This window comes from Elephas maximus, chromosome 4 (assembly GCF_024166365.1).
Source record: "Elephas maximus indicus isolate mEleMax1 chromosome 4, mEleMax1 primary haplotype, whole genome shotgun sequence".
Lineage (NCBI taxonomy): Eukaryota > Metazoa > Chordata > Mammalia > Proboscidea > Elephantidae > Elephas > Elephas maximus.
This window is the reverse complement of record NC_064822.1, coordinates 175152138-175178913: the sequence shown is the minus strand read 5'-3', so window position 1 is coordinate 175178913 and position 26776 is coordinate 175152138. Positions and strand designations below refer to the sequence as shown.

Sequence of the window (26776 nt, the reverse complement as noted above, 5' to 3'; positions counted from 1 at the left end):
TACCTCTAGTAGTACATGCACCCTGGGAAACTACCCCTACCCCAGGTGATCTCACTCACTTCTGTGACTATAATTCCACCCCTAGGATAATAACTTGGAAATTTACATTTCTAGATGACCTATCCTCTGAACTCTGACTGCCCACTTGACATTGCCAGTTAGGAATCTAATGCCATTATTTCCGCCTTCACTATATTCTGGACACACTGACCCACCTTTGCTGTTTCCTCCATCTCTCTCTTCAGTGCTTTACCTGCCTGGCTTCTAACGCTCAGATCTCAGCTTAAAACATCACCTCCTCAGAGAAGACTTCCTGGACCATCCTAACACAGTAAACATCCCTCCTCTAATTACATCACCTTACCAATTGCAGTAGGAGCCCTGGTTGTGCAGTGGTTAAGTGCTCGGCTGCTAACTGAAAAGTCAGGGGTTCAAACCCACCAGCTACTCCAGAGGAGAAAGATGTGGCAGTCTGCTTCCGTAAAGATTACAGCCTTGGAAACACTACTACCCTGTCCTATAGGGTCACTGTGGGTTGTAATCAACTCAACTGTACACATCACCACCAACAACTGCAAGACTACCACCTAATCACACCCTTTTATTTTCTTCATAGCACATGTCCCAATCTGTTACATTAGTTTATTTTGTTCTTTATTATCTGCCTCCACTGTCCATCCGTGTGACAGGGACTCTGCCTTTTTTGCTGGAGGACGTGGCACATAGTAGGAGCTCAATCAGTATTTGTTAATTGAATGAATGAATTTGTCTCTGATGCCTGGCTGAATAAATGATTTAGTGAGAGGAGTGTCTGTAAGCTCATATCTCCATTGATATGGCCACATGCTAATGAACAAATTTTACAACACTTTATAGTTCTAAGAGCACATTCTCATACATTATCAACTTCTTCAGAACCTAGGGTAATAGATGCTATTTTTATCTCCATTTTACGCCTAAGGAAACTCAGATTAAACAGGTAAATATAACCCAAGATTCATTAGACGTGAGGCATGAAAACCTGTCAGAAGTACAAAGAATGCCAAATGAACGTGCCTGTTGTTCTTAGCCAGGGTGAGCAACTTTCCTAGTTTGCCAGCAACTGTCCTGGTTTTAGTAGTGAAAGCCTTATATCCTGAGAAACCCCAGTCCCAGGCAGACCAGGACAGTTGATCCCCTATCTTATCCAGAAAACTGTAAATAAATCAGAAGACACTTCAAGAAATCAGATCCCCAGCCATCGACAGTGCAGTGACTAAAACACGGGGCGTGGGGTGAGGATGAGGTTTAGAATCTAGAGATACAGAGTTACATAATAGTCCATGAAGCCATCCAACTTCAAAGAATTCCGGGACAGGAAGTCATTAACAACATTTGAGAAGGAGCCGACACTTAGGGCCGCCATCCGTGGTCCTACCCTGAAACGTAAAGACGATAACTAGGTCAGCCTGTTATCGAGCCTCATGCTTTCAGACTGGATCTGATGATTCACTGGAAGTCCAAAAGGTATTCTGTGCGTACTGATACCATCTGCTCTAGGCTGTCTGCCCAGAAGACACGGCTTATCATCCCAGGACAGAAAATTCTTCCTTTTCCAATCAATATAATTTAACAATACCCTTTTTAATACATTGGAAACCTTGATTTCACAAGTTTGGTAAAGTAGTCACACCAAATTCACAAGTGTGTGATGTGTGTGTGTGTGTGTGTGTGATGTGCGTGTGTGTTTTGCAGGGAGGTAATTATTGCATAGGCGGCATTGTCTGCCCATCTAGGTAGAGGCTGAGACTAAAGTGTTCATTCATGCCATTGGGTAATTGTGGTGAAGCAATTGTGTATCACATTTTGAAAGAGGCATTTAAAAAAAAAGCCACCACTGAGATGATTCAGAAGTAATTACCCTGGCTTTGCAGCAACTGAGTTCAAGGCACAAGGTGGAGAACGCTCTGGCTTCAAAGGCAGAGGGGATCGAAGGTGCGCACCAGCTGTGGACACGTCCTCAGCTTAAGGTAAGAATCATGAACAAACTGCAGCTCTCTGCCAGACCATGATCTCCAGAGAGGGATTACCCTCTTGCTGAACGAGTTCCAGGTCTGGTAGGACACCTTGAACAGTCAGTATCCTGAATTACTATAACGATCTGCCTGGAGTTTTCTGTGTTTTGTTTATGTGTTTGCTTGTTATATCATGTCTGCCCAGCTGGATGCTTCTTAGGCAAAAGGTTTGGTGAAGATTGTGAACCCTGTAAGGAGAAAAAAAGCTCATTTGGACTTCATATTTAGTTTTGCATCATTGAAGCAATGTTAAGACCGTAGCTCAGTGATCTGGACTTATTTTTGTCTACATTTCAGCAGGAACCCAACACAATGATGGGAAATTCTGTCTTGTCCCTCAGTTGGCGTGGTTGGGATAAAGGGGAGGTGCAGTGATGTCTGTGCTTTGAGGACAGATTTTAAGCCACGCTGTGACCTAGATCCTGCCAGAGCAAAACTACCCTCCCACTTGCCTGAATTGCTTAGCTTGTCGATGTTAAACATGTCATTTTGGGAAGAAAGGCTTGGCATGAATTTTAGGACTCTTTCTATAAAAATCAAATGTGTGGGCTGAATTCCTTGAAATATTCTCCAATTCTGTCCATCCTCCATACCTGTTGATTTAGACTTCTTACGTACAGGCATTTTCTTAGACCAGGTAAGTTGGAATGTTCTTGTAGTCCGTTGTTGTTAGGTGCCATTGAGTCGATTTTCAACACATACCAACGTCATGTGACAGAGTAGAACTGCCCCATAGGGTTTTCTAGTCTTTATGGGAGCAGATCACATGGTCTTTCTCCCGCAGAGCCACTGCGTGGGTTTGAACCACCAACTTTATGGTTACCAGGCAAGTGCTTAACCGTTGTGTTACCAGGGCTCCTTTCTAATAGTCTTCTTTAAACCTGTTGAACTTTTTAACCTGAGACTCTATTTGGACGGCTACATTTCACTCACTATTACTCCTTTAACTAATTTGTTTTACCAGAATTTGTCAAAACTTTCCCCCAAGATCCATGAGTCTCAGGAATTTTCTAAGTTGTACTGGAGTTTTTTTTAATCCCTAGTCATTGGGATGGATCAGGCAAGAGTCATTTAATTTAGGAGTTTTATTTTGTCCATGAAGGATATCGTGCTTGGCAAAGTAGAGGGTCAGCAAAAAAGAGGAAGACCCTCAACAAGATGAATTGACACAGTGGCTGCAACAATGGGCTAAAGCATAACAATTGTGAGGATAGTGCAGGACTAGGCAGTGTTTCATTTTGTTGTACTTGGGGTCACTATGAGTTGGTACCGACTCAACGGCACCTAACAACAAGAATTTCGTCCATAAAATCCCTGGGAGGTACAAATGGTTTCCTCTTGACTACTAAACTAAAGGTTGGCGGTTCAAACCCACCTAGCAAAGCCATAAAAGAAAGGCCTGGCAATCTGCTTCTGTAAAGATTACAGCCATAAAAACCCTATAGAGCAGCTCTATTCTGTAATACACGGGGCATGAAGTAGCCATGAGTCTGAATCAAACCAACAGCAACAGGTTTGGGTTTTTTTCGATTTTGTTTTTTGGCTTATTCTGTCCATATATGGTTATGGAAATGTAATGACTTCTGAGTCCTTGAATCTTGGAAAGAAGCAATTCCTGAGAAGCAACAAAATAGGTAACTTGTTGGCAGCGTTTTGAATCATCTTGGATCCTTTCTTTTAACAGGGAACTCATCCTGCCCTTACTTGTCAGCCAAATTACTTAACCTTTTAGGAGTCATCTCCCTGCTTGACAAGGTTCCTTTCTTCTCCTGCCCATCAATTTTTACGCTAACCAAACAATTCACCTGAAAGTAATGGACAACCAATCCCCTTATACCCCAGTAATTTCATTCACTCATAAATTTCTAAAGGAAACATATTCTTTCTACCTGCATTTTGGGGTTCTTTTCAGAAACTTCCTTTAACTAAAATGGAAAATAGATTTTTCTGCTAGAAGGAAATTTAAACTTCATTTGTGCCCAAGAAAATACAAAAGGATCTGCACTTTGTTACTTAAATTTCCAGATGTTTAATGAGTTTTTCCACATAGAAGATGGCATTATGGAACTCCTACTTAAAATTTCCAGATGAAAATGAAAAATGTAGAGCTTAGCGAGTTTTTAAATTAAAAAAATCCATATACACTAGAATTAGGAACCAGTAGAATGAGATTTGACTCCCTGGTGCCTGATGTGATCTTGCACAAGTCATTCAGACTCTCTAAGCCTCAGTATTCACCTGTTTAAAATGGAAGTAAGATGTTGCAAGTTTTTTAAATGGTTGTTGTTGTTCGGTAGCCATGAAGTCAGCTCCAACTCACGGTGACCCTATGTACAACAGAACAAAACACTGCGCAGTCCTGCACCATCCTCACAATTGTTGCTTTGTTTGAGCCCAGTGTTGTAGCCACTGTGTCAATCCATCTCATTGAGGGTCTTCTTCTTTTTTGATGACCCTCTGCTTTACTAAGCCTGATGTCCTTCTCCAGGGACTGGTCCCTCCTGATAACATGTCCTAAGTACATGAGATGAAGTCTCCCCATCCTCACTTCTAAGGAGCATTCTGTGTGTACTTCTTCCAAGATCGATTTGTTTATTCTTCTGGCAGTTCATGGTATATTCAATATTCTTCACCAACACCCCAATGCAAAGAGATCAATTCTTCAGTTTTCTTTATTCATTGTCCAGCTTTGGCATGCATTTTGTAAATGGTAAGGCAATGCACATTTGTTATTTTCGTGGTTATTCTGTTAGTAAGTAATATTTCTGGTTTGGTTTATTGGTCTTTGCATTGTGGAAATGGAGAGCTGTATATATGTTTCGGTTTTTCACTTTTTTTCCAACCTCTTCTAGTACCTTTCTTAGTTAACCAAAATCTTGTAAGCTGGTCAGTTCATTGGTCAACACACATTTACTGAGGTCCTCCTATGTGCCAGGCAGAGATAAAGACAATTTCTGCCTTCAATTTGCATACAATCTAATGGGTATAGACTTTTTGTCTAATACTGTTTCCCAATGTTGCCCATTGCTATGAAAATGGTTTCTTCTTTTTAAAAGGTTCCTTTGATGCCTGCTTTAGAGTGACACATCCATTCATAATTCTTTGCCTACAATGATGTTAGCATAATTATACATCAGTATGACCTCACCGTGTGTTAAAATATGGAAATACTGCTATACCAACTGGCAAACAGCAGATAAGCCAAGCCCTGGGAATATCCTTCACTCCCATAGTCCCATCCACCTCTGCCTATCCCCTGCTCCAGGACCCCCTGGCCATTCCCCCAGGACAACCAAAGGATCGAGGAAAGCGTAGCATAGCCGGGGGTCAGCTGGACCTATCTCCTGCAGAAGAGACCTGCATCCATTCTAATTATTAGATGTTGAAATTAACCAAACCAGTTGCCATTGAGTTGACTGGATACATAAAGCCATGTTGCTGTTGTCAGTTGCTATCGAGTAGATTTTCGGCTCATAATGACCCCATGTGACAGAATGGAGCTGCCGCATAGGGTTTCCTAGGCTGTAATCTTTATGGAAGCAGACCACCAACTCTTTTCTCCTGCCAGGCTGCCAGGTGGGTTTGAACCATCAACCGTTCGGTTAGCAGCTGAGTGCTTAATCACTGTGCCACCAGGGCTCCTTCATAAGGCCACACCAATGTTAAAATGTTGAACTAATTCAGCAACTAATGGTAAACAGCCACTGTTCTGAGCCTTCACTCCTTGTCTGTAGTGCCCTGATCACCCTGGCCACTTCAACACGACTTTCCCTGTTCTCCCCATAATTTAGTAACTAACCTCCCAGTCCTACCCTAGGACTGTGGCCAACATTTGCTCTGATGGGTGCCTGTGCTGTAAAAACAAGCCCTTTGCCATCAAGATGATTCTAATTCATGACAACCCCCCGTGTTACAGAGTAGAACTGAGCTCCATAGGGATTTCTTGTCTATAATCTTTATGGAAGCAGATTGCCAGGCCTTTCTCCTGTGGTGCCACTAGGTGGGTTGAAGCTGACAACCTCTAGGTTAGTAGTTGAGCACAAACCATTTGCGTCTCTCAGGGACCTTGCCTGTACCCTATTCGAGTATAAATACTTCGTTAATCACCTCTGCAAATAACTATAATACATGTAGAGTAAGATAAGGGCCATTCCTTTGTTTATTAATTCATTGATTCATTCCACCAACACTTACCAATCACCCACTGTGTCCCAGGCAGTAAGCCAGGCTCTCGAACCTCCAAACCAGGTGAGTCTCTGCCTTTATGGTGCTTGTATTCTGATAGGGGTGACAGACAATAAACAAGAAAATACTCACACACATGAATAAATGTATATTTTGATCAGCACAGGAGAGGGTTCAGAAAGAAACAAGATTAGCTTTGCTTAGGGAAGTCAGGAATAGCTTCAGAAAGAAGTTTGTGCTTGAAATGGACATGAAGGATACACAGGATTTTTGCAGGTCTGGGTAAAATGGGACCAGCATAAGCAAAGGCATTAGGCAGGAAACGTGGTGTGTGTTTAGGAGTTCCACTTGGCTGTATGATACAACACACAGAGGGGGTTCCAAGGAGATCAGCTGAGAGGTGTAAGCGGATTGACCAAGTTGACTTCTCCTCAGAACTGAAAGTAGACCTGTGCGTTACGGAACAGACGAGCCAAAACCCTAATTCTCAACCTCATGACCCTTCAGTAAAGTGCCCGTGTGAGCGCTCACTAACCTGAGCACAGGCCCACTGTGTAAGCTGGGCAGTTTATTCACTACTCAAAAGGCCAGCCCAACGGGGCAAGTGCATCAGCTCTTGCTCTCCCCACCAAGCTGGATACACTGGAGTGGGGCTTCCCTAAAATGCTTTCCACTGGACCCATTTTCTGCCAGCAGGGTTGATTGGAGGGGCACCTTTTCCCATCTCACACAAAAGCCCAAGATAGGCTGGCAACAGCCCTGCCTGGACATTCCCTTCCCTGATCAGACGGCTCTGTGCCTTTCCAGCAAGTTTTCTGGACCCCTCTTGGGCTACATCATCCCATTCCCACCCCCACAGCCTCACCCATAAGCCCACACAACAGCCTGTATCAAACCCCTCACTTCCTTTGGCCAAGCATCCACCCACCTCTTACAATGACCTCTTGCCCATCATTCAGACAGCCCCTGAATCCCAGCCCCACTCCAAATCCTTACTCCCCAACCTGACCTGGCCCCTCCCTTTGTCTAAACACATGGCTCCCACAACTTCCTCTTCCCTGATTTGTTTCGTGTTTGTGTATTAACTCAATGGGTTCTTGTTGCCCACCGGTCTTTGGCACGTGTCAGTGCAGCAGGGACAGGTCACCCAGACTATAAACTCCCAGAACATAGACACAGGCCTCTGAACGTGTTGCTTACTTGGCTATCATTAAAAGAGACCCATATCACTGTTGCTGTTGATACCTGTGCTTCCTCCTTCAAGAAAATGGGGCAACTTTTATCCATTTAGTCCATTAATTGAACAGGCATACATTGGTCACTTACTATTTGCCAAGCACTGGCAATATAATAGTGAATAAAGTATGGTCCCTCCTCTTGGAGAGAATGTTTAAATAATTGAAAAAAATTTGTGTCTACCATGTGCCAAGCATTGCACTAGACCCTGGAGTTATAGAACTAAGACACAATCCCTGTGACGAAAGGAGAGGCAAGTGAAAGACCACTGCAATGCACAGTGGGACACCCTAAGATGAGGTCTGCCTACAGTGTATGGGACCCAGAAGGCACACCTGGCCCCTTCACAGCCTCGTGGAAGACATAAATTCAGCCATTCAATCAATCATTCAAAATGTAGTCATTGCCTACTATGTGTCGGTCATGGCTCTGCGTGCTGAAGAAATCAAGTCCTCTCCCTTCCCCAGGAAGCCTAAAACTTCCAATGGGGGAAGATGCACAATAAACAAATAAGTAACTTTATACTATGTTATCTGGGCAGAGGTAGTTCAGTGGTAGAACTTTCACCTTCGATGCAGGAGATCTGGAGCCCTGGTGGTGCAGTGGTTAAGCGTTCGGTGCTAACCAAACGTTGGTAGTTCCAATCTACCACCCACCTCTTAGAAATCCTATGGGGGGCAGTTCTACTCTATCCTATAGGGTCCCTATGAGTCAGAATCAACTCAATAGCAACAGGTTTCTTGGTTTGGTTATGGAGGAGACCTGGGTTGAATTCCCAGTCAATGCACCTCATGTGCAGCCACCACCCGTCTATTAGTGGAGGCTTGCATGTTGCTCTGATGCTGAACAGGTTTCAGTGGAGTTTGCAGAAGATGGACTAGGAAGAAAGGCCTGGAGATATGCTCCCGAAAATCAGCCAGTGAAAACCCTATGGATCACAACAGTTCAATCTGAAACTATTCATGGGTATGGTATAGGACTAGGCAGCATTTCATTGGTGATCCATAAGATTTTCATGCATGGGGTCACCATGAGTTGGGTGTTAACTCAATAGCAGCTAACAACAACAACATACTATGCAAGATGACGATAAGTCCTTGGAGAGAAATAAAGAAAGGGGAGAGGCACAGGGATTACCAGGGTTATGGGGGACAGCGCTTGTTTTGTAGATTGTGGTTAGAAAGAGGCTTCACTGAGAAGATGACACTTGAGAAGCTACCTGAAGGAGATAGGAAATGCATGTGTGTTTATATCAACAGGGTTGGATTAAAAAAAACATGGATGAGAGAAATGGCAAATTAAGAAATACCAAACAGCTCTTCATGGCCAGCCCAGAGTACTGCCACTTGGACAGTAAAGGAGGGAGAGAGAGGTAGGAAGAAGTTTGGAGCCAGTCATTGAAAGGCCTTGATTGCCATGCTGAGCTTAAACCCCATTTTTTGTGGGCAAAGGGTAGTCATAAAGGGTCTTTATGCAGATGGGTGATTACCTTATGGGCACTAAAGCCATCTTTCTAAACTATTAACTGGTTTGTTATAAAATTGTCCAGAATTTCCCCAGTATGCTTCTGGGGGAATATTCTCATCATTGCATTTGCTGCAATGATTTTGTATTATATCGTATCTTATTACATTACTATCCTCTGTGTGTATGACTGACCCGCTCACTAGTCTGTGGGAAGCAGAGGTCAAGAGCCATAAGTATCACATTTTTACAAAAATAACGTGTGCCTTCTATGTTTGTTTGCCAACTGCACCTTCCCCCCAGAGGTATTTTCATAAGTACGCTATGCTAAGTTTTTTTACAACAACATGTAGAAAAAAATTGGCATAGCAGTGGTTATGAAAATAATGTGGGGGGAGGGCGAGGTTGGAAACAAACATAGAAAGCATGAGCTATTTGTGTAAAAACACAGTAGGTCATCTCTGTATCCTCAGCACCTAGAACATGTTTGGGCATGGTCAATAGGTGATTACTGGATGGATGGATGGATGGATGGATGGATGGATGGATGGATGGATGGATGGATGGATGGATGGATGGATGGATGGATGGATGGATGGATGGATGGATGGATGGAGTTCTAAAAGTGAGTAATGAAAATGTGGAAGCCTAGAATTGTGGGATGGAGATAACTAATGAGAAAGTTAAGAATAATAAAGGAACCATAAATGTTGGTTAATTGCAGATGCATACAGAGATGGTCCAAGTCCTCTGGGGCTGCTTCCTTCTGTGGAATCTCAACATCGCACCTTCTCAGACCATTTACCCTGGAATCAAGGCAAGAATTACTCAGCGGGCACTGGACTATGGTGAGTTGGATGCTCTCAGAAGCCAGAATACAGCCCACCAAGGTGGGATCTACAACACAAATTCAGCAGCTCATAACTTGAGGTGTCTCATGACTCGGACAAACTATACTTTGGGGTGATTCAGTCTCTACTGTGGGGTAAAGGACTCTGAGTGGCACAGATGGTTTGCACTTGACTACAAACCTAAATAAAGGCAGTTTGAACCCACCCGGCAGCATCATGGAAAAAAGTCCTGGTGATCTGCTTCTATAAACACTGCAGCCCAGAAAACTCTATGGAACTGTTCTACTCTCTAACACTTGGGGTCACCATGAGTTCGAATTGACTCAACAGCAACAGGTTTTGTTGCTTTTTATTGTGGGGTGTCCCAGTCACTACTGTGGGGTGATCTAGTCCCTACTGTGGAAAACAACCCAACTGACATTTAGGCAACTCCATGTCTTTTCCCCATCTCCTCATCTGCCACCAAACCAAAACCAAACCCATTGCCATCAAGGAGATGTACTCATAGCAACCCTATATAACAGAGTAGAACCACTGTATTTGGAGCCCTGGTGGTGCAGTGGTTAAGAGCTTGGCTACTAATCAAAAGGTCGGCAGTTCAAATGCACCAGTCACTCCTTGGAAACCCTATGGGACAATTCTACTCTGTCCTATAGGGTCACTATGAGTAGGGATTGACTCAATGGCAATGGATTTGTTTGTTTTCATCTGGCACAAGACTTCTAAAATTAAATCATCTTGCACAATTGTTATGTGTTATGTGTGTAGACACACATGTCAGGAATATGTATGTATGATATATATCACAAACATGGTTGAAACTGAAGAAAAGTAGAACAAGTCCACTAGAGCCAAAGTATGACTTTGGTGCAGTGCTTAAAGCACTTAGCTATTAAACGAAATGTCGATGGTTTGAACCCACCAGCCACTCCGAGGGAGAAAGATGTGGCAATTTGCTTCCGTAAGGATTTACAGTCTTGGAAACCCTATGGGGCAGTTTTACTCTGTCCTTACAGGGTCGCTATGAGTCAGATCAACTCAAAGGCAGTGGGTTTGGGTTTTTTGGTTAATTTGGTGTCACATTTGTTGCATTTTTTATGTTTTTTGTTGGTGATTTCGCTATTTAAAAACGCACCCCAAGTGTAGTGCTGAAGTGCTATCTACTACTATTGCTAAGTACAAGAAGTCAGTATTGTGGCTTAGGGAGAAAATACAGGTGTTAGATAAGCTTGAGTATATCCCACCTGAATTTAGAGACCATCTCAAGAATAGATTTGATGTATTGAACACTAATGACTGAAGGCCAGACGAGTTGTGGAATGACATCAAGGACATCACACATGAAGAAAGCAAGAGGTCATTAAAAAGAAAAGAGAGAAAAAAAAGACCTAAATGGATGTCAGAAGAGACCCTGAAACTTGCTCTTGAATGTAAAGTAGCTAAAGCAAAAGGAAGAAATGATGAATAAAAGAGCTGAACAGAAGATTTCAAAAGGCAGCTCATGAAGACAAAGTATTATGATTACATGTGCAAAGAGCTGGAGATAGAAAACCAAAAGGGAAGAACATACTCAGCATTTTTCAAGCTGAAAGAACTGAAGGAAAAATTCAAGCCTCAATTTGCAATATTTAGGAATTCTATGGGCAAAATACTAAAAAAAGCGGAAGGCATCAAAAGAAGATGGAAGAAATACACAGTCACTGTACCAAAAAGAATTGATTGACCTTCAACCATTTCAAGAGGTACCATATGATCAAGAACCAACGGTACTGAAGGAAGAGGTCCAAGCTGCAGTGAAGGCATTGGTGAAAAACAAGGCTCAAGGAATTGACAGAATACCAACTGAGATGTTTCAAAAAATGGATATGACTTTGGAAGCACTCACTTGTCAATGCCAAGAAATTTGGAAGACAGCCACCTGGCAAGCCGCCTGGAAGAGATCCATATTTGTGCGCATTCCAAGAAATGTGATCCAACAGAACGTGGAAATTATTGAACAATATCATTAATATCACACGCAAGTAAAATTTTGCTGCAGATCATTCGAAAGTGGCTACAGTGGTTTATCGACATGGAAATGCCAGAAATTCAGGCTGAATTCAGGAGAGGGCGCGGAAACAGAGATATCATTGCTGATGTCAGATGGATACTGGCTGGAAGCAGAGAATATCAGAAAGATGTTTACATGTGTTTTATTGACTATGCAAAGGCATTCAACTGTGTGGATCATAACAAACTATGGAAAATATTGCAAAGAAGAGGAATTCCAGAACACTTCATTGTGCTCACGAGGAACCCGTACATAGACCAAGAAGCAGTCATTTGAACAGAACAAGGGGATACTGTGTGGTTTAAATCAGGAAAGGTGTGTGTCAGGGTTGTATCCTTTCACCATACCTATTCAATCTGTATACTGAGCAAATAATCTGAGAAGCTGGGCTATATGTAGAAGAACAGGGCATCAAGAATGAAGGAACAGAGGAATCCCAGAGACAATGCTCCCCAGAACTTCTGATGGCACAGGACAGGAACCATCCCCGAAGACAACTCATCAGGCATGAAAAGGACTGGTCAGCGGGGGGGAGAGAGATGCTGATGAAGAGTGAGCCAATTAAATTAGGTGGACACTGGAGAGTGTGTTGGCAACTCTTGACTGGAGGGGGGATGGGAAGATAGAGAGAGAAGATGGCAAAATTGGCACGAAACGAGACACTGAAAGGGCTCACTCAATAGGGGGAGAGCAAGTGGGAGAAGGGAGTAAGATGTATGTAAACCTACATGTGACAGACTGATTGCAATGGTAAATGTTCACTTGAAGCTTAATAAAAATTAATTAAAAAAAAAAAAAGAATGAAGACTCATTAACAACCTGCAATATGCAGATGACACAACCTTGCTTGCTGAAAGTGAAGAGGACTTGAAGCACTTACTGATGAAGGTCAAGGACCACAGCCTTCAGGATGGATTACACCTCAACATAAAGAAAACAAAAATCTTCACAACTGGACTAATAAGTAAAATCATGATATACAGAGAAAATATTGAAGTTGTAAAAGATTTGATTTTACCTGGATCCACAATCAATGCCCGTGTAAATGGCCGTCCAGAAACCAAAGACATATTGCATTTGGCAAGTCTGCTGCAAAAGGCCTCTTTAAAGAGTTAAAAAGCCAGGATGTCACTTTGAGGACTAAGGTGTGCCTCACCTAAGCCATGGTATTTTCAATCGCCTCAGAGTCATGCAAAATGTGGACAATGAATAAGGAAGGCTGAAGAAGAATTGATGCCTTTGAATTATGGTGTTGGTGAAGAATATTGAATATACCATGAACTGCCAGAAGAACAAACTAATCGATCCTGGAAGAAGTACACACAGAATGCTCCTTAGAAGTGAGGATGGGGAGACTTCATCTCATGTACTTTGGACATGTTATCAGGAGGGACCAGTCCCTGAAGAAGAACATCATACTTGGTAAAGCAGAGGGTCATCAAAAAAAGGGAGACTCACAATGAGATGGACTGACACAGTGGCTACAACACTGGGCTTAAACATAGTAACAATTTTGAGGATGGCGCAAGGCTGGGGCAGTGTTTTGTTGTATTGTACATAGGTTCACTATGAGTCGGGGCTGACTTGACGGCAGCCTAACAACAACAACCATTTACAAAATTCACAACATCTTATTTCCATTTTAGACAGGTGGATACTGAGGCTTAGAGAGTCTGAATGACTTGTGCAAGATCACATCAGGCACCAGGGAGTCCAAATCTCATTCTTCTGGTTCATTAATGAGTTATAATGCTCTTGGCCATGAGTTCAATGTTAATGAATCAACAATACATATTAAGTAAGGTGTCTTTAAACAGAAATACACATAAAGCAAAGTTATAAAATGATCAGTGGAATATATATATATATAGGTACTCTATTGATGATTACTGCATTGATATGCTGATGTGCATAGAAATATATATCAAAAATAGAAATCTTGTGAAGACATTAAAGTTGTTGAAACATTTTATTCCATTATCTATAGCAGAACAGTTAAAAGAGCAGATCTGAATTCAGTTCGCATGGGTGCGAATCTTAGTTCTGCCCTTTCCTAGTACATGACCTTGGGCCAGCCTGTTCCCTCATCTGGAAAAGGGGGGTCATGATAATAAGGGTGCCTACCTCTAGTGTTAACGTGAGGATTAAATGAGATAAGCTGTGTGAATATAGCATGGGATGGAGAAGGACAGGCTTTGAAGTCAGAACCATTTCTTGACAGTCTGCTACAGCCAGGCACTGTGATGTGCGCTTTATGGACCTGTGTTGATTTATTTCCAATTTTCCCCCTATGAAGAAGGTGTTGTCGCTTCACAGGGGCAGGATCTGAGTCTCAGAGAGGCTGAACTGAATTTCCCAAGTCACTCCCCAGTGAAAGATATGAACTCAGGTCTCCTCTGCCTGATCCCAACACCTCTGCTCTGTCTTCTGCTCCCCAGTCCTCCAAGCCCTAGGTAATGATGCCCACTAGCTGTGGGCTCTCAGGCAAGTTAGTGAACCTCTCTGAACCTCAGCTGCCTCCTGCGTGAACTTGGAATAATACCTATATCATTCGGTTTCTGTGACAATCAAAAGAGAGAATATATGGAGAGTGTAGACAGTCCCAGCACATACAGGCACTCAATACAAAATGTCTATTATTATTTTTATTTCACCAATTACTTATGACCCCATATTTTTCCAGAAAAAGATTTGACATGGCTATTCTTGTTGTTGTTGTTAGCTGCTATCAAGTTGGCGAGTCACCCTCCATCTTATCGCACTGGTGTGATGCATAGAGTTTTCACTGGCTGATTTTGGACATAGATTGCCAGGCCTTTCTTCCTCGTTTGTCTTATTCTTGACGCTCCACTGAAGCCTGCTCAGCATCATAGCAACACCCAAGTCTCTACTGATAGACAGTTGGTGGCTGCACTTGAGGTGCGTTTGCTGGGAATCGAACCCAGATCTCCTGCTTAGAAGGCAAGAATTCTGCCTCTGAACCACCACTGCCCCCTTTCTATTATCATTAGAAGTACCTGCAAGATATTTATTCAAATGCAGCTGATAATAATAGTACTTACCCAGGTTGTTGTGGGAAATAAATGAATGAACACATATAAAGCACTTAGAATGGAAATCCTGGTGGTGTAGTGGTTAAGTGCTACAGCTGTTACCCAAAAATGTCGGTGGTTCAAATCCAACAGGCACTCTTTAGAAACTCTATGGGGCAGTTCTACTCTGTCCTATAGGGTCTAGAATAGGGTCTGGCAATAGCAAGTACCCAACAAATCTTGGCTACTGTTATTTTCACATGTGTGAACAGACCCATGCAGTTACTATTGGTCCCGTGTTACAAACGAGGATAGTAAAGGACAGAGAGATTATGTAAATTGCACAGTCACATAAGCTAGTAGACACTGTTGGGATTGAAACCCATGCTGTCTGATAGTACCTTTGGTTCTATCTTTATACCTTTTATATTCTATTTTTACATCCTTGAGTTATTCATGGGATTATAGAGGATAAAATCTGCCCCTCCTCGTCTCCAACAAAGATAGAATAAATGGAAATGAGCTTAAGTTGCAAAGAAAGGACTGAAAGCAGGATTTCAGTACAATTCTGTCTTAGTCATCTAGTGCTGCCATAACAGAAATACCACAAGCGGATGGCTTTAACAAAGAGAAATTTACCTCTTCACAGTAAAGTAGGCTAAAAGTCCAGATTCAGGGTGTCAGCTCCAGGGCAAGGCTTTCTCCATATGTCAGCCTTCTCATCAATCTTCCCCAAGACGAAGAGTTTCTTTGCACAGGAACCTTGGGCCCAAAGGATGCGTTCTCCTCCTGGCACTGCTTTCTTGGTGGTATGAGGTACCCCCACCTCTCTGCTTGTTTCTTTCTTTTATATCTCAAGAGATTGTCTCAAGACACAATCCAGACTTGTAGGTTGAGTCCTGCCTCACTAACACAACTGCCACCCATCCTCCCTCTTTAACTTTATAGAGGCAGGATTTAGAACTTAGGAAAATCACACAATACTGGAAATTGTGGCCCAACCCAATTGATACACGCATTTTTGGGGAGACAGAATTCAATCCATGACAAATACCACTAAGGGACCACGGTTAAAATTAAAATACCACTTATTATTATTGTGTCAGTTACTTTTCTCAAGCTCTTTAATGTGGAAAAATAAATAAATTAACCCAGTGCCATCAAGTTGATTCCGACTCACAGTGACTATATATGACAGAGTAGAACTGCCCCATAGAGTTTCAAAGGAGCACCTGGCAGACTCGAACTGCTGACCTCTTGGTTAGCAGCTGTAGCACTTAACCACTACACCACCAGGGTTTCCTTAAAGTGAAAGAGGGCTCTTTATCCCCTTGAGTTCAGAGGAAGGTAGTCAGTGGCACTATAATATAAAGCCTGATGAGTTGTTCCAGAATTAAACAAAAGCATCGTCCTTAACTTTTTGGAGTCCTAGGATGCTCTGAAAATGTGATGAAATGTACATGTTCTCCCCTGAAAAATGAGGCACACACACGCACCCACATACACGTATAACCCACTCACAGTAGTTCATTAGAATTTCAGGGAGTTCAGAAGTCTTCTGGAGCCCCTGGACCTCAGGCTAAAAATTCCTGAGCTTAAAGAATCTGGGAGAAATAGAGAATGTGGGATAACTTTCTGGAACTGGCCAAAGCACATAGATTCTGGAGCCAAATTGCCCGGATTTGACTACTGGCTCGCCCAGTTCTTAGACATGTGGCTTGGGGTAGAATTAATCTCTCCGAGGCTCAGTTTCCTCATCTGTAAAATGTTGATGATGATAATAATTTTATCCACTGAAGAATATTTTATACTTTTCCTATTACACCGTGCTGTGATCAAGTCCTTTAGCGCTAGCCACACAATGAAAATTTCTCGTATTGGCTCTGTGGTCTTGGGTAAGTGACTTATATTCACTGAGGATCCATTTTTTTCATCTGTAAAACAAAGACAATAATACCTTCTTTGCAAAGTTGCTGTTTTCTAAGTATCTGAGAGAATACCTCACCAGTAAATTACACGTTCGTGGCTAACGCTATTACATCATTACCACCTTTGTTATTATCCATGGACACTTCCTTTGTTTCCTTCACAGGCATTCAAGCTGGGATGGAGACAATTGAGCAAATGATAATGGAAAAGAGCATCCCAGATTTAAAAGGTTCTGAATCTCTTGAATTTCTGAAGGTTGATTATGTGGGCTACAATTTTTCAACGTAAGTAAAAGAAGAGAGCATTTTTAGCAGTGAGATTAATCTTTAAAATCTCAGGGTCGTGGATATACTACCATATGGTCTGGTAGCACGTCTAGGCCTGCAGAGTACCAGTTAACCTTTGGGAAAGGCTTCTCAGCTAGTTGGCTGACATGATAAAGAACCCAAGAAAAAAGTGTCATGCGACTGACAGAGTATGGCATTTGGGTCAGAACACCAGAGTCCAAGTTGCCTCTTGGCTGCACACTCCTTGTGTGTACCTGGCATATCAGCTCTGAAACTCAAAGTCCTCATTTCTAAGATGAACATTCTAATTCAACACAGATATCAGCTGAGGCCACCTTGCCTCTTGAGTTCTAAATGAAAGTCTTATTCATTTCTTCCCCACTGCCTTAGTTATCTAGTGCTGCTATAACAGAAATATCACAAGTAGATGGCTTTAACTAACAGAAATTTATTGTCTCACAGTAAGGGAGGCTAGAAGTCTGAATTCAGGTCACCAACTCCAGGAAGGGCTTTCTCTCTGTGTCAGCTCTAGAGGAAGGTCCTTGTCAGCAATCTTTCCCTGGGTCTAGGAGTTTCTCAGCACAGGGACCCCAGATTCAAAGGACACGTTCTGCTCCTGGCTCTTCTTTCTTGGTGATAGTAGGTGTCTCTCCTCTTGGCTTGCTTCTCTCTTTTGTATCTGTAAAGACACTGGCTCAAGATACAACCTAGTCTTCCAGATTGCGTCCTGCCTCATTAGCATAACTGCCTCTAATCCTGCCTCGTTAACATCTTAGAGGTAAGGATTTACAATGCATAGGATAATTACATCAGATCACGAAATGGAGGACAACCACAAAACACTGGGAATTATGGCCTAGCCAAGTTGACACACATTTTGGGGGGACACAATTCAATCCATCACACCCACCTCCTACCCCCGTAAACCTGGATGTAGAATTCAACCACAGTCTCAAAAAGAAATTACTCTCATCAAGCCTTTCCTAATCTTCGTAATTTAGTCTACATTTCAGAGGTCATATGAATGGACCACAGGGCACATGGTCTTCTAGACAACCCCCTCGCTTTTTATCTTTCATTTTCCTTCTCCCTCTCTACAGTCACAAAAATTTCTTTTCCTAGTATCATGCAAAGTAATTCCGTCCACATCTGAGCATCAAACTATTTCTCTTTCTACCCTACCTGATTTTCAACATAGTTTTCCGACCAGTAAAGTTCTCTTCCTAAAAATAATCCTGTTTAAGGTTAGAATCTTTTCTACCATGTTATAGTAATAAAATCAAATGTAAATATTTAGCAGTAAAAAACAAAGTAATAAATATTAAGGTACTTCATAAAATTTCAATTACTGGACAAGTGTTAGTTGATATCCATAGTGACAACATAAGGACATCATTGTAAGAACAATGGAATTATCACATTGCTTCATCCAGCCCAGCTCTGAAGTTTTATCAATTAGGAATAAAGTGCACTTAAATATAACAGAAAATACAAATTACAGTGACTTAGAAATAACAGGGATTCATTTTATTCTCACATATAAGAGACTCAAATGAAACAGTCCAGGGGTCCTATGGAAGCCTCATAATTTCATCAGAGTACAGTTTCCTTACCTTTTTCTCCTCCAACATCCTTCTATCCTCCTGGTTACCTCATGGTCCAATATGGCTACTGCAGTGCCAGCCATCAAATTCATGTTTCAGGTAGCTGGAAGGAGGAAAAGACAAGAGTAAAGGCTCTTATAAAGTGAATCAACCTCCTCTTTAATAAGTTTTTTTTTTCCCCCTGAAGCTTCACCATAATAATATTCTGCTAATGTATTAATAGGCCTGTGTGTCAATGGAGTCCTCTTGTCATAGCGGTTAAGAGCTCGGCTGCTAACCAAAAGGTTGGTAGTTCAAATCCACCAGTCATTCCTCGGAAACCCTATGGGGCAGTTCTACTCTGTCCTATAAGGGTCGCTATGAGTTGGAATGGCAACAGGTATATGTTTGTTGTTGTTGTTTGGATTTTGTTTGTTTATATATCAAACAGAGCTTAGTCATATGGAGTCATCTTATTTGCAAGGGAGACTGGGAAATTAGTTTTCCAACCAGACAACTTTTTCATCCCCAACAAATTCAGGGATATTTTAGGAAAGAAGAAGGGAAATGGATGTTCATACAGCAACTGGCAGGCTGTGCCATAGTTGCCAACAAGGTTCCCAAAGACAGTGCAGGGAGGAAATGCCTCTGCCCATCCTGAGCTCAGCCTTAAAGGTTAGGGGAGAGTCAGGCCTGTGTAAGGAGTCCTCTGTGACTGTGACTCACCATCTGCCCCAACGCTTTATCCACCCAGTGATAATTCCGTGCCACTCCAACCCTTTGGAGTCATTATTTCCCTGCTGTCAGGGATGACATTCTATAAAACCAAGCATTTTTGTTTTGTTTCTTGGGAGAGTGACCTAGGGGAAGCTCCTAGTGAATATCCTAATTTGTATAAAGTCAGCCTTTCAACAAGTATTTATTGAGCACCTACTTATCTAGGTGTAAGGGATAGCATAGTGAACAACACAGGTGTGTCTTGTGCCCTGGGTGTCCAGTGGAGAGATGGACGTTAAACGATCTAATTAAAATGATGATAACGCCACAGCAGTAAAATATAGGATGAATTATATAATACCAAGTGCACACACTCTCGTTCATTGCAGGTGAGAGTAGATAAATTGGTACAATAATTCTGGGTGTGTGCTGTCCAAACCGTAGCCACTAGCCACATGTGGCTATTGCGTGTTTGAAGTGTGATTAGTGCAGCTGAGGAACTAACTTTCTCATTTATTTCATTTTGATTTTAATTTAAAACTGACGCTCAATTCGGTTAGTGGAAAACATGTAAGTATGTTTAGAACAATTTTGGTATGTGAATAGGCTTTTTCAACTGTAAATTTTATAAAATCTTAATACAGGTCAAGTGTTTCCAATGAAAATCCATTGAATTGAGGTGTATCATAAGTGTAAAATGGTAAAAAAAAAAACATGGCAGATTTTGAAGATTTATTTTGGAAAAGATTTTTGAAACTATCTCATTAATAATTTCAGGTGATTATATGTTGAAATGATAATATTTTGGATATATTGGGTTAAATGAAAAATATTAATACAATTAATTTTGCCTCTTGGCCTTTTTATGTGGTTCCTAGAAATTTTTAAATTATGGATGTGGCTCGCATTGTATTTCTATTGGACAATACCGTTTTAGGACTTGATTTACTAGTTTTTTTTTTTTTTAATTTGCATGACCTTTGACCATTCCTCAGCACCTCTTTAGATAAATACATGCACACAAGTAGCATGTATGAGGATGTTCATTGCTACATTGTTTATAGTACAGAAATATCACAAACAACCTAGATGTCCATCAACAAGGGAATAATTTTTTTTTAATGATACAGCCACAGCTTGGAATGTTTTGTAGCAGTTACAAAGAATAGATTAGATCTACATTTTCAAAATGAAAATATTTCTGAAAAATATTAAGTGAATATCAGCCATGCTATTCTGACACTGGGACTCAGAACGTGTGTTATGGATTTAATTGTGTTCCCGGCTAGTCCATGATTCCCAGTGTTGTGTGATTGTCCACCATTTTGTTATCTGAGGCGGTTTTTCCTATGTGTTGTAAATTCTACCTGTATGATGTTAATGAGATGGGATTAGTGGCAGTTAGAAAAATTTTTTTATGTTAATGAGGCAGGACTCAATCTACAAGATTAGGCTGTGTTTTAAATCAGTCTCTTTTGAGACATAAAAGACAGAAGCAAGCCAGGACATGGGGACCTCATACCAAGAAAGCAGTGCCGGGAGCAGAGCGCATCCTTTGGACTCAAGGTTCCTGCACAGAGAAGCTCTGTGAGAGAATCAATTTCTGTTTGTTAAAGCCATCCATTTGTGGTATTTCTGTTACAGCAGCGCTAGATGACTAAAACGACGTGTGACAGGGAATATGTAGGAAGGGATGCATAAAAGTGGAAATAGCAAATAATCGTTTCTTACCAGCTATCATATTTATGTTAAAAAATTTCCTAATCTTGGTTCATAACAATGCTTTTCTCCTATATAGTATTTACACACACATGATCTCATTTTATCTTCCCAACCTACCCGTGAGTAATACTTTCTCTGAGTGATTGACTGAAAGAGTTTAAGTACCTTGTCCAAGGTTGCACACCTAGTACCAAACGTGGCTCCATGTCAAGTGCCCAACGCATGAAGTAGCACAGCCTGGTGGTTAAGAGCTCAGTCTAGAGATTGATTGAGGAGGGTTGCAAGTCTGTTTCTACTGCTTATATGTAACCTCAGCCAAGTTCCTTATCTTCTCATCTCTGAACTGGAGATTACAAAAAACAGCAACTACCTTAGAGGGTTGTTGTGCAGGTTAAAGTAAAGTAAGGCATGTAAAGTGCTTACCACAGTGCCTGGCAGGAAGTAATCATTCAACAGATGTCCATAATAATAAGTTATCATAAAGCATGTGGCTATCTATCTATGGAGATTACATGCAACCTATGGCCTCCTAGTTACCTGTTCAACAATCTAGAGAATCCTAGGAGAAGTTAAGTCTCTAAAATAAGTTTCTCAACTAAGGGAGATGCTGCCCACATAGAGGCCATTTGGAAAGAGGAAGGGGGTCACATTTTTGGTTGTCCCAATGACTGGGAGGTGGCACTGCTGGCATTTAGTTGGCATATATGTCAAAAAACCTGCAAGGTGCATGATGGTCCTCTACAAAAACAGTCGTCCCATCCAAAATACTAACATCATCTCCACTAAGAAGCTCTGAAACAGCTGAAGGAAAAAAATAATGGTGCCAGTGTTGTACATTTTTGTTTTTAAAGAGACTATAAAGAATTAGATTATTTTATTATTCGTGAATTTATTTCAACATATGTTCATTTCTTCCCTTAATTTGGCACAAGGGGCTTCTTGCCAAAGGCTTAAGGGGAATTATAAGGTGGTGCATAGAACTGGCACTTCAGATGAGATAGATTGGGTGGATGCATGGATGGACGGACGGACGGACGGACAGACGGATGGATGGATAGCTGCCATCCTGTCAGCTCTGACTCATGGCGACCTTATGTACAACAGAATGAAACGCTGCCTGGTCCTGCAACATCGTCATGATCACTGGCGTGTTGAAGTCCATCATTGTGGTTATTATGCCAATCCATCTCCCTCAACCTCACAGACCCTCTACTTCACCAAACAGGACGTCTTCCTCCAATGATTGATCCCCCCAGTGACATGCCCAAGGCAAGCAAATCAAACAATGTTCTGTTGTGATCCATAAAGTTTTCTGGAATAGATAGCCAGGCCTTTCTTCCTAGTCTGTCTTAGTCTGGAAGCTCCACTGAAACCTGTCCACCACAAGTGAGCCTGCTGGTATTGAAATACCAGTGGTGTAGCTTCCAGCATGATAGCAACAGGCAAGCCACCAAAGTGCAACCAATTGACAGATGGGTAGTGGTCCTTCCTCTATAGGAATTCACAGTTGACCATCAGGAGTTCTACAACCATGTTTCCAATTTTGCTTTACTTAGAAAGCAAAAGAAGTACTAGAAGAGTTGCACTAACTCCTCTGTTTTGTTTCTTGTTTTACAGCATAAAAATCAAGGCCTTTTCATTTCCAAATACTTCATTAGCTTTTGTGCCTGGAGTGGGAATCAAAGTGCTCACCAATCATGGCACAGCCAACATCAGCACACACTGGGAAGTCAAGTCTCCACTTTTGTGAGTATTTCTTTGAAGTCTGCTAAAGTCCTGGGAAGACATAGAGCAAAAATGGAAAATCTAAAAACTTGCCAATGTTTTTGACTTTAGGGTTCTTCCCCTCAGTCATTAACAATCCTTCTCAAGAGCTTTTTTTTTTTTTTTTTCCGGGAGAGATTTAAACCAGAGTATCCTCACTCTGGTGGTTCTGAAAAGCATCTTTTCCCTACAGGCAGAACAATCGATCAAAATGTCATTTAAGATTCTCAAAGAGTTAGACATCCCCGACTGTCAGAGCAACGAACGTGTGCCTCAGCATTTTAGATGCAGCAGTGAATCGCTGAATGGTCTTGAGCACATCGTTCAATACACTTCCCGTCTGTGTGGTGGTTGTTGGCTACTGTAGAGTCGATTCTGACTCATGGTGACCCCACGTGTGCAGTGTAGAAGTGCTTCATAGGGCTTTCAAGGCCGTGACCTTTCTGAAGCAGATCACCAGGCCTGTTTTCTAAGGCACCTCTGAGTAGGTTTGAACTGCCAACCATTCAGCTTGTAGTTGAACACCTAAGTGTTTGTGCCACACAGGGGCTCCTTCCCCCAGCCCATAAACAACATATGAAAATGAATGCATTCATTCATTATTCACTGAGCCATCAACCACATATCAAGTGCTTATTCTGTGTCAGGCCATGAGGATGAACAACACACAGTCCATTCCCTTAAGGAGTTCACAGATCATATCTAAGTGTCACTTTCCCCATCCAGGGACTATGCCCCTCCTGAATAAGGAAGGTGCTGCCAACCTTACTTCTGACCTTCTCTCTCCAAGCAAACATTGTATATGTATGCAGCTCAATATGTGCTCAACCACCACGAGGGCAAGAGCACTCAGAATGGAGTAACCACAGGGTCCCTAGAGCTGTCCTCATTCATATATTCATTACTTTACTTATCCAGTAAATACTCTTTCAGCACTTACTCTAAGCCACACCCTGTGGTAGGTGCCAGGAATCCAGAGGTGGCCGTGTCAAAGTCCCTGCCCTCAAGAAGCATAGATCCTGTGGGTAATCGAAGAACCAAGATCCAGCTCTACCCCCTGCCCAGGCTGGGATAACCTTGCACTTTATCTCTGAACAGCCAAGATGCAGGAGGAGCCGATCTGTTTCTCTCTGGGGCCTTCTTCACTGGTATCCTCATCCTGTCCCAAAATGACTTTGGTCACCCAACCCTGAAGCTCCAAGACTGCCATGCTCAAGTGAGCCACGCCCATGTCTCGTTCTCTGGAGAACTCAGGTAAGGAAGAGAATCATGACAGGCAGTGGCTGGCCTGGGGCTGGATTCTCAGGCAGTCCCTTGCGGGAGGTTTATAACCTGCAGATTTTGGTCTCTGAGTAAGTGCCTTTAATTATTTATTTATTTGTTTGTTTGTTTATTTTTCCTAGTGTCCTGTATAACCCCTTTGCTGAGCCCATGGAGAAACCCATTTTAAAGAACTTAAATGAAATGGTAAGTCTTTAGAGGTTAGACAACCACGATAAAATGCCATTCGTAAAATGCCATCAGCAGCTGTCCTGTCATCCTTTAATCAATTCTTGGTCAATAAATCTTTATTGAGTGCCTACTGCATTCCAGGCACCATACTAGGCTCTTTCACACACAGTATCCTTTGCAACTTAGTTTCTCAAGTGCCCACTATGTGCAAACATTGTGGTAGGACAAGGGAAGCAGAGATGAACAAAACAACATTCCTTCCCTTTAGTTGCTCACTGTAGGGTGGTGCACAATCAACAAGACCTTATCTATTATTTGCCTAAGCATGCCCAGCATTGGGATAGGGTCTTATGGGGATATAAAAGAATAAACTTAACATCTATGTTGGAGAAACAAACTCAGGTTAGTGAAACAATGACTGAACAAGCACTTCAATTTGGTACTTGGTGACATGATCACTAGATTGAACACAGAAATGGAAAAAATTACAGAAATAGGGCCTGAGTTTAACAGTGGTTACCAGGGGCTAGAGGGAGGGTAACAGAAGAAATTATTGTTTAGAAAGGGTCAAGTTTTTGTTTATAAAGATAAAAAGTTTGGCAAAGGATATTGGTGATGGTTGCCTAACATGGCTGATGTCATTAATCTCACTAAATTGTGTATGTGAAAAATGTTGACTTGGCAAACATGGTGCTATATTTGTTATGGTTTCAATAACAAACGAACAAAAAAGAAATAGGGCCTGGAGGTTTCATGGAGAGATACTTTTTAGAGAATTCAGGACTTGAGCTGAGCCTTGAAACATAAGTAGGGTTTGCATACATAAGGAGTGGGGAAGAAGGAAGAATATTTCCAGCAAACAGAAACAATGTAAATTCAGATGCCTTCCAAAGCTATAAGTATCTAATTCTAGAAGTCAGGGAAGAAGACATAATTGTCTGTGTGCCCTCTTCCCAATGCTGCCCATACCTTCCCTGAACCCTTTCCCTGCATTCTGGGGGAGAAAAGGACAGGGATGAAGAGGACTGGAAAAGGAGGGAGATTCGGTGTTCCTGGATGGCAAGGATGGTGTCTGGCTGTTCCCAATTCCCAAGCGCTCAGCTTAGTCCTTGGCAGGGAGTAGACGCTCCGTGAAACCCAGCAAGAAAATCAATACGCAGAAATACTAAGCACCTGTCCAAGGAAGTTACACAGCTGGTAAGGGGACTCTAGAGCTTGCTCTTTTCCCCACAGTCTTTCTCCTTCCTTACCTGGCAGGTGCTGAGGGCTGTAAATGTGCGTATTATAGAGTGCCATATTAAACAGTGTGCTGTCACCTTCAAGGACCCCACACTAAATCATTCCTCTGTTTGAAAGGAGGCATGGTTCTATGGCCTCAGACAGTTGCTCTGAAAAGTTAGCAGGTCAAACCCACCCAGTGGCTCCACAGGAGAAAGACCTGGCAATCTATGGGGCAGTTCTACTCTGTCACATGGGGTCGCTATGAGTCAGAGTCAACTCAGTGGCATCCAACACACACAGATAGCCAGTAAAGTTTGCGTGGAGTCTAAATATACTGCTTAGAGAGAATAGATGCTTTGCTTCTATAATTTTCTGTGTCATTAAAAAAAAAAAAAAACAATTACTGTCAAGTCAATTCCAACTCATAGTGACCCTGTAGGACAGAGTAGAGCTGCCCGATAGGGTCACCAAGGAGCAGCTAGTGAATTCGAACTGCCGACCTTTTTGGTTAGCAGCCCAACACTTAACCACTGTGCCACCAGGGCTCCAAGAAGTTGACCTCAGGCTCCCCATCAGGGAATCGAACTCTGGTCTCCCACGTGACAGGCTGGGATATTCACCACTGTACTGATGAGAATGGCCTCTAGAAGGTAGAAAAGAAGGCTCAGCCCACAGCTGTCTAGCTGCGCTAGATCAAATTTCAATTTCTAGTTATACAGCTGCGTACTACTGCTTTATCTAAGTTTCCCATTTTCCCATCTGTAAGTAGCAGACAGCAGTACCTGCCTTTCAAGGTTGTAATGAGGATGAAATGAGGCTAAAACAACAATAGGTAATATTTGCTGATTGCTTCCTATAAGCTGGGCAATTTCACGTGAATTACCTCTATTTCCACTCTTAACAATCTAATTAGGTAGTTAGAATTATTATCCCCATGTCACAGATGGGAAAACTGAGGACAGAGAATACAAGTAACTTGCCAAGGGATTCAGCCCTAGGCAGCCAGACTCTGCTCCTAATCGTTACACTGAATGCTTAGCACCACACCTGGCACACAGCAGGTACATCAGTGTTGGTGGTCTTCACCCCTCTACACCGGTTGCCGGTCAAGTCAGCTCTGACTCATGGACAGCCATCAGAGTAGACTGGGCATCAGAGTAGAACTGAGCTCTATAGGGCTTTCAGTGGCTGGTTTCCTGGAAGTAGATTGCCAGGCCTTTCTTCCAAGT

At 42.1% G+C, this 26776-nt stretch overlaps 1 protein-coding gene across 1 annotated transcript in view; it reads left to right on the top strand.

Moving 5' to 3' along the window:
- The window catches only part of BPIFC (BPI fold containing family C), a 65487-nt gene that overhangs the window by 289 nt on the left and 38422 nt on the right, over positions 1-26776 (top strand). The window contains exons 2-7 of the mRNA XM_049884278.1: positions 1914-2009; positions 9664-9787; positions 16965-17085; positions 22728-22856; positions 23973-24128; positions 24278-24341. Coding sequence (XP_049740235.1) covers positions 9664-9787; positions 16965-17085; positions 22728-22856; positions 23973-24128; positions 24278-24341 — 594 coding nt within the window. The 5' untranslated portion in view covers positions 1914-2009. The remainder of the gene's footprint in view (positions 1-1913; positions 2010-9663; positions 9788-16964; positions 17086-22727; positions 22857-23972; positions 24129-24277; positions 24342-26776) is intronic.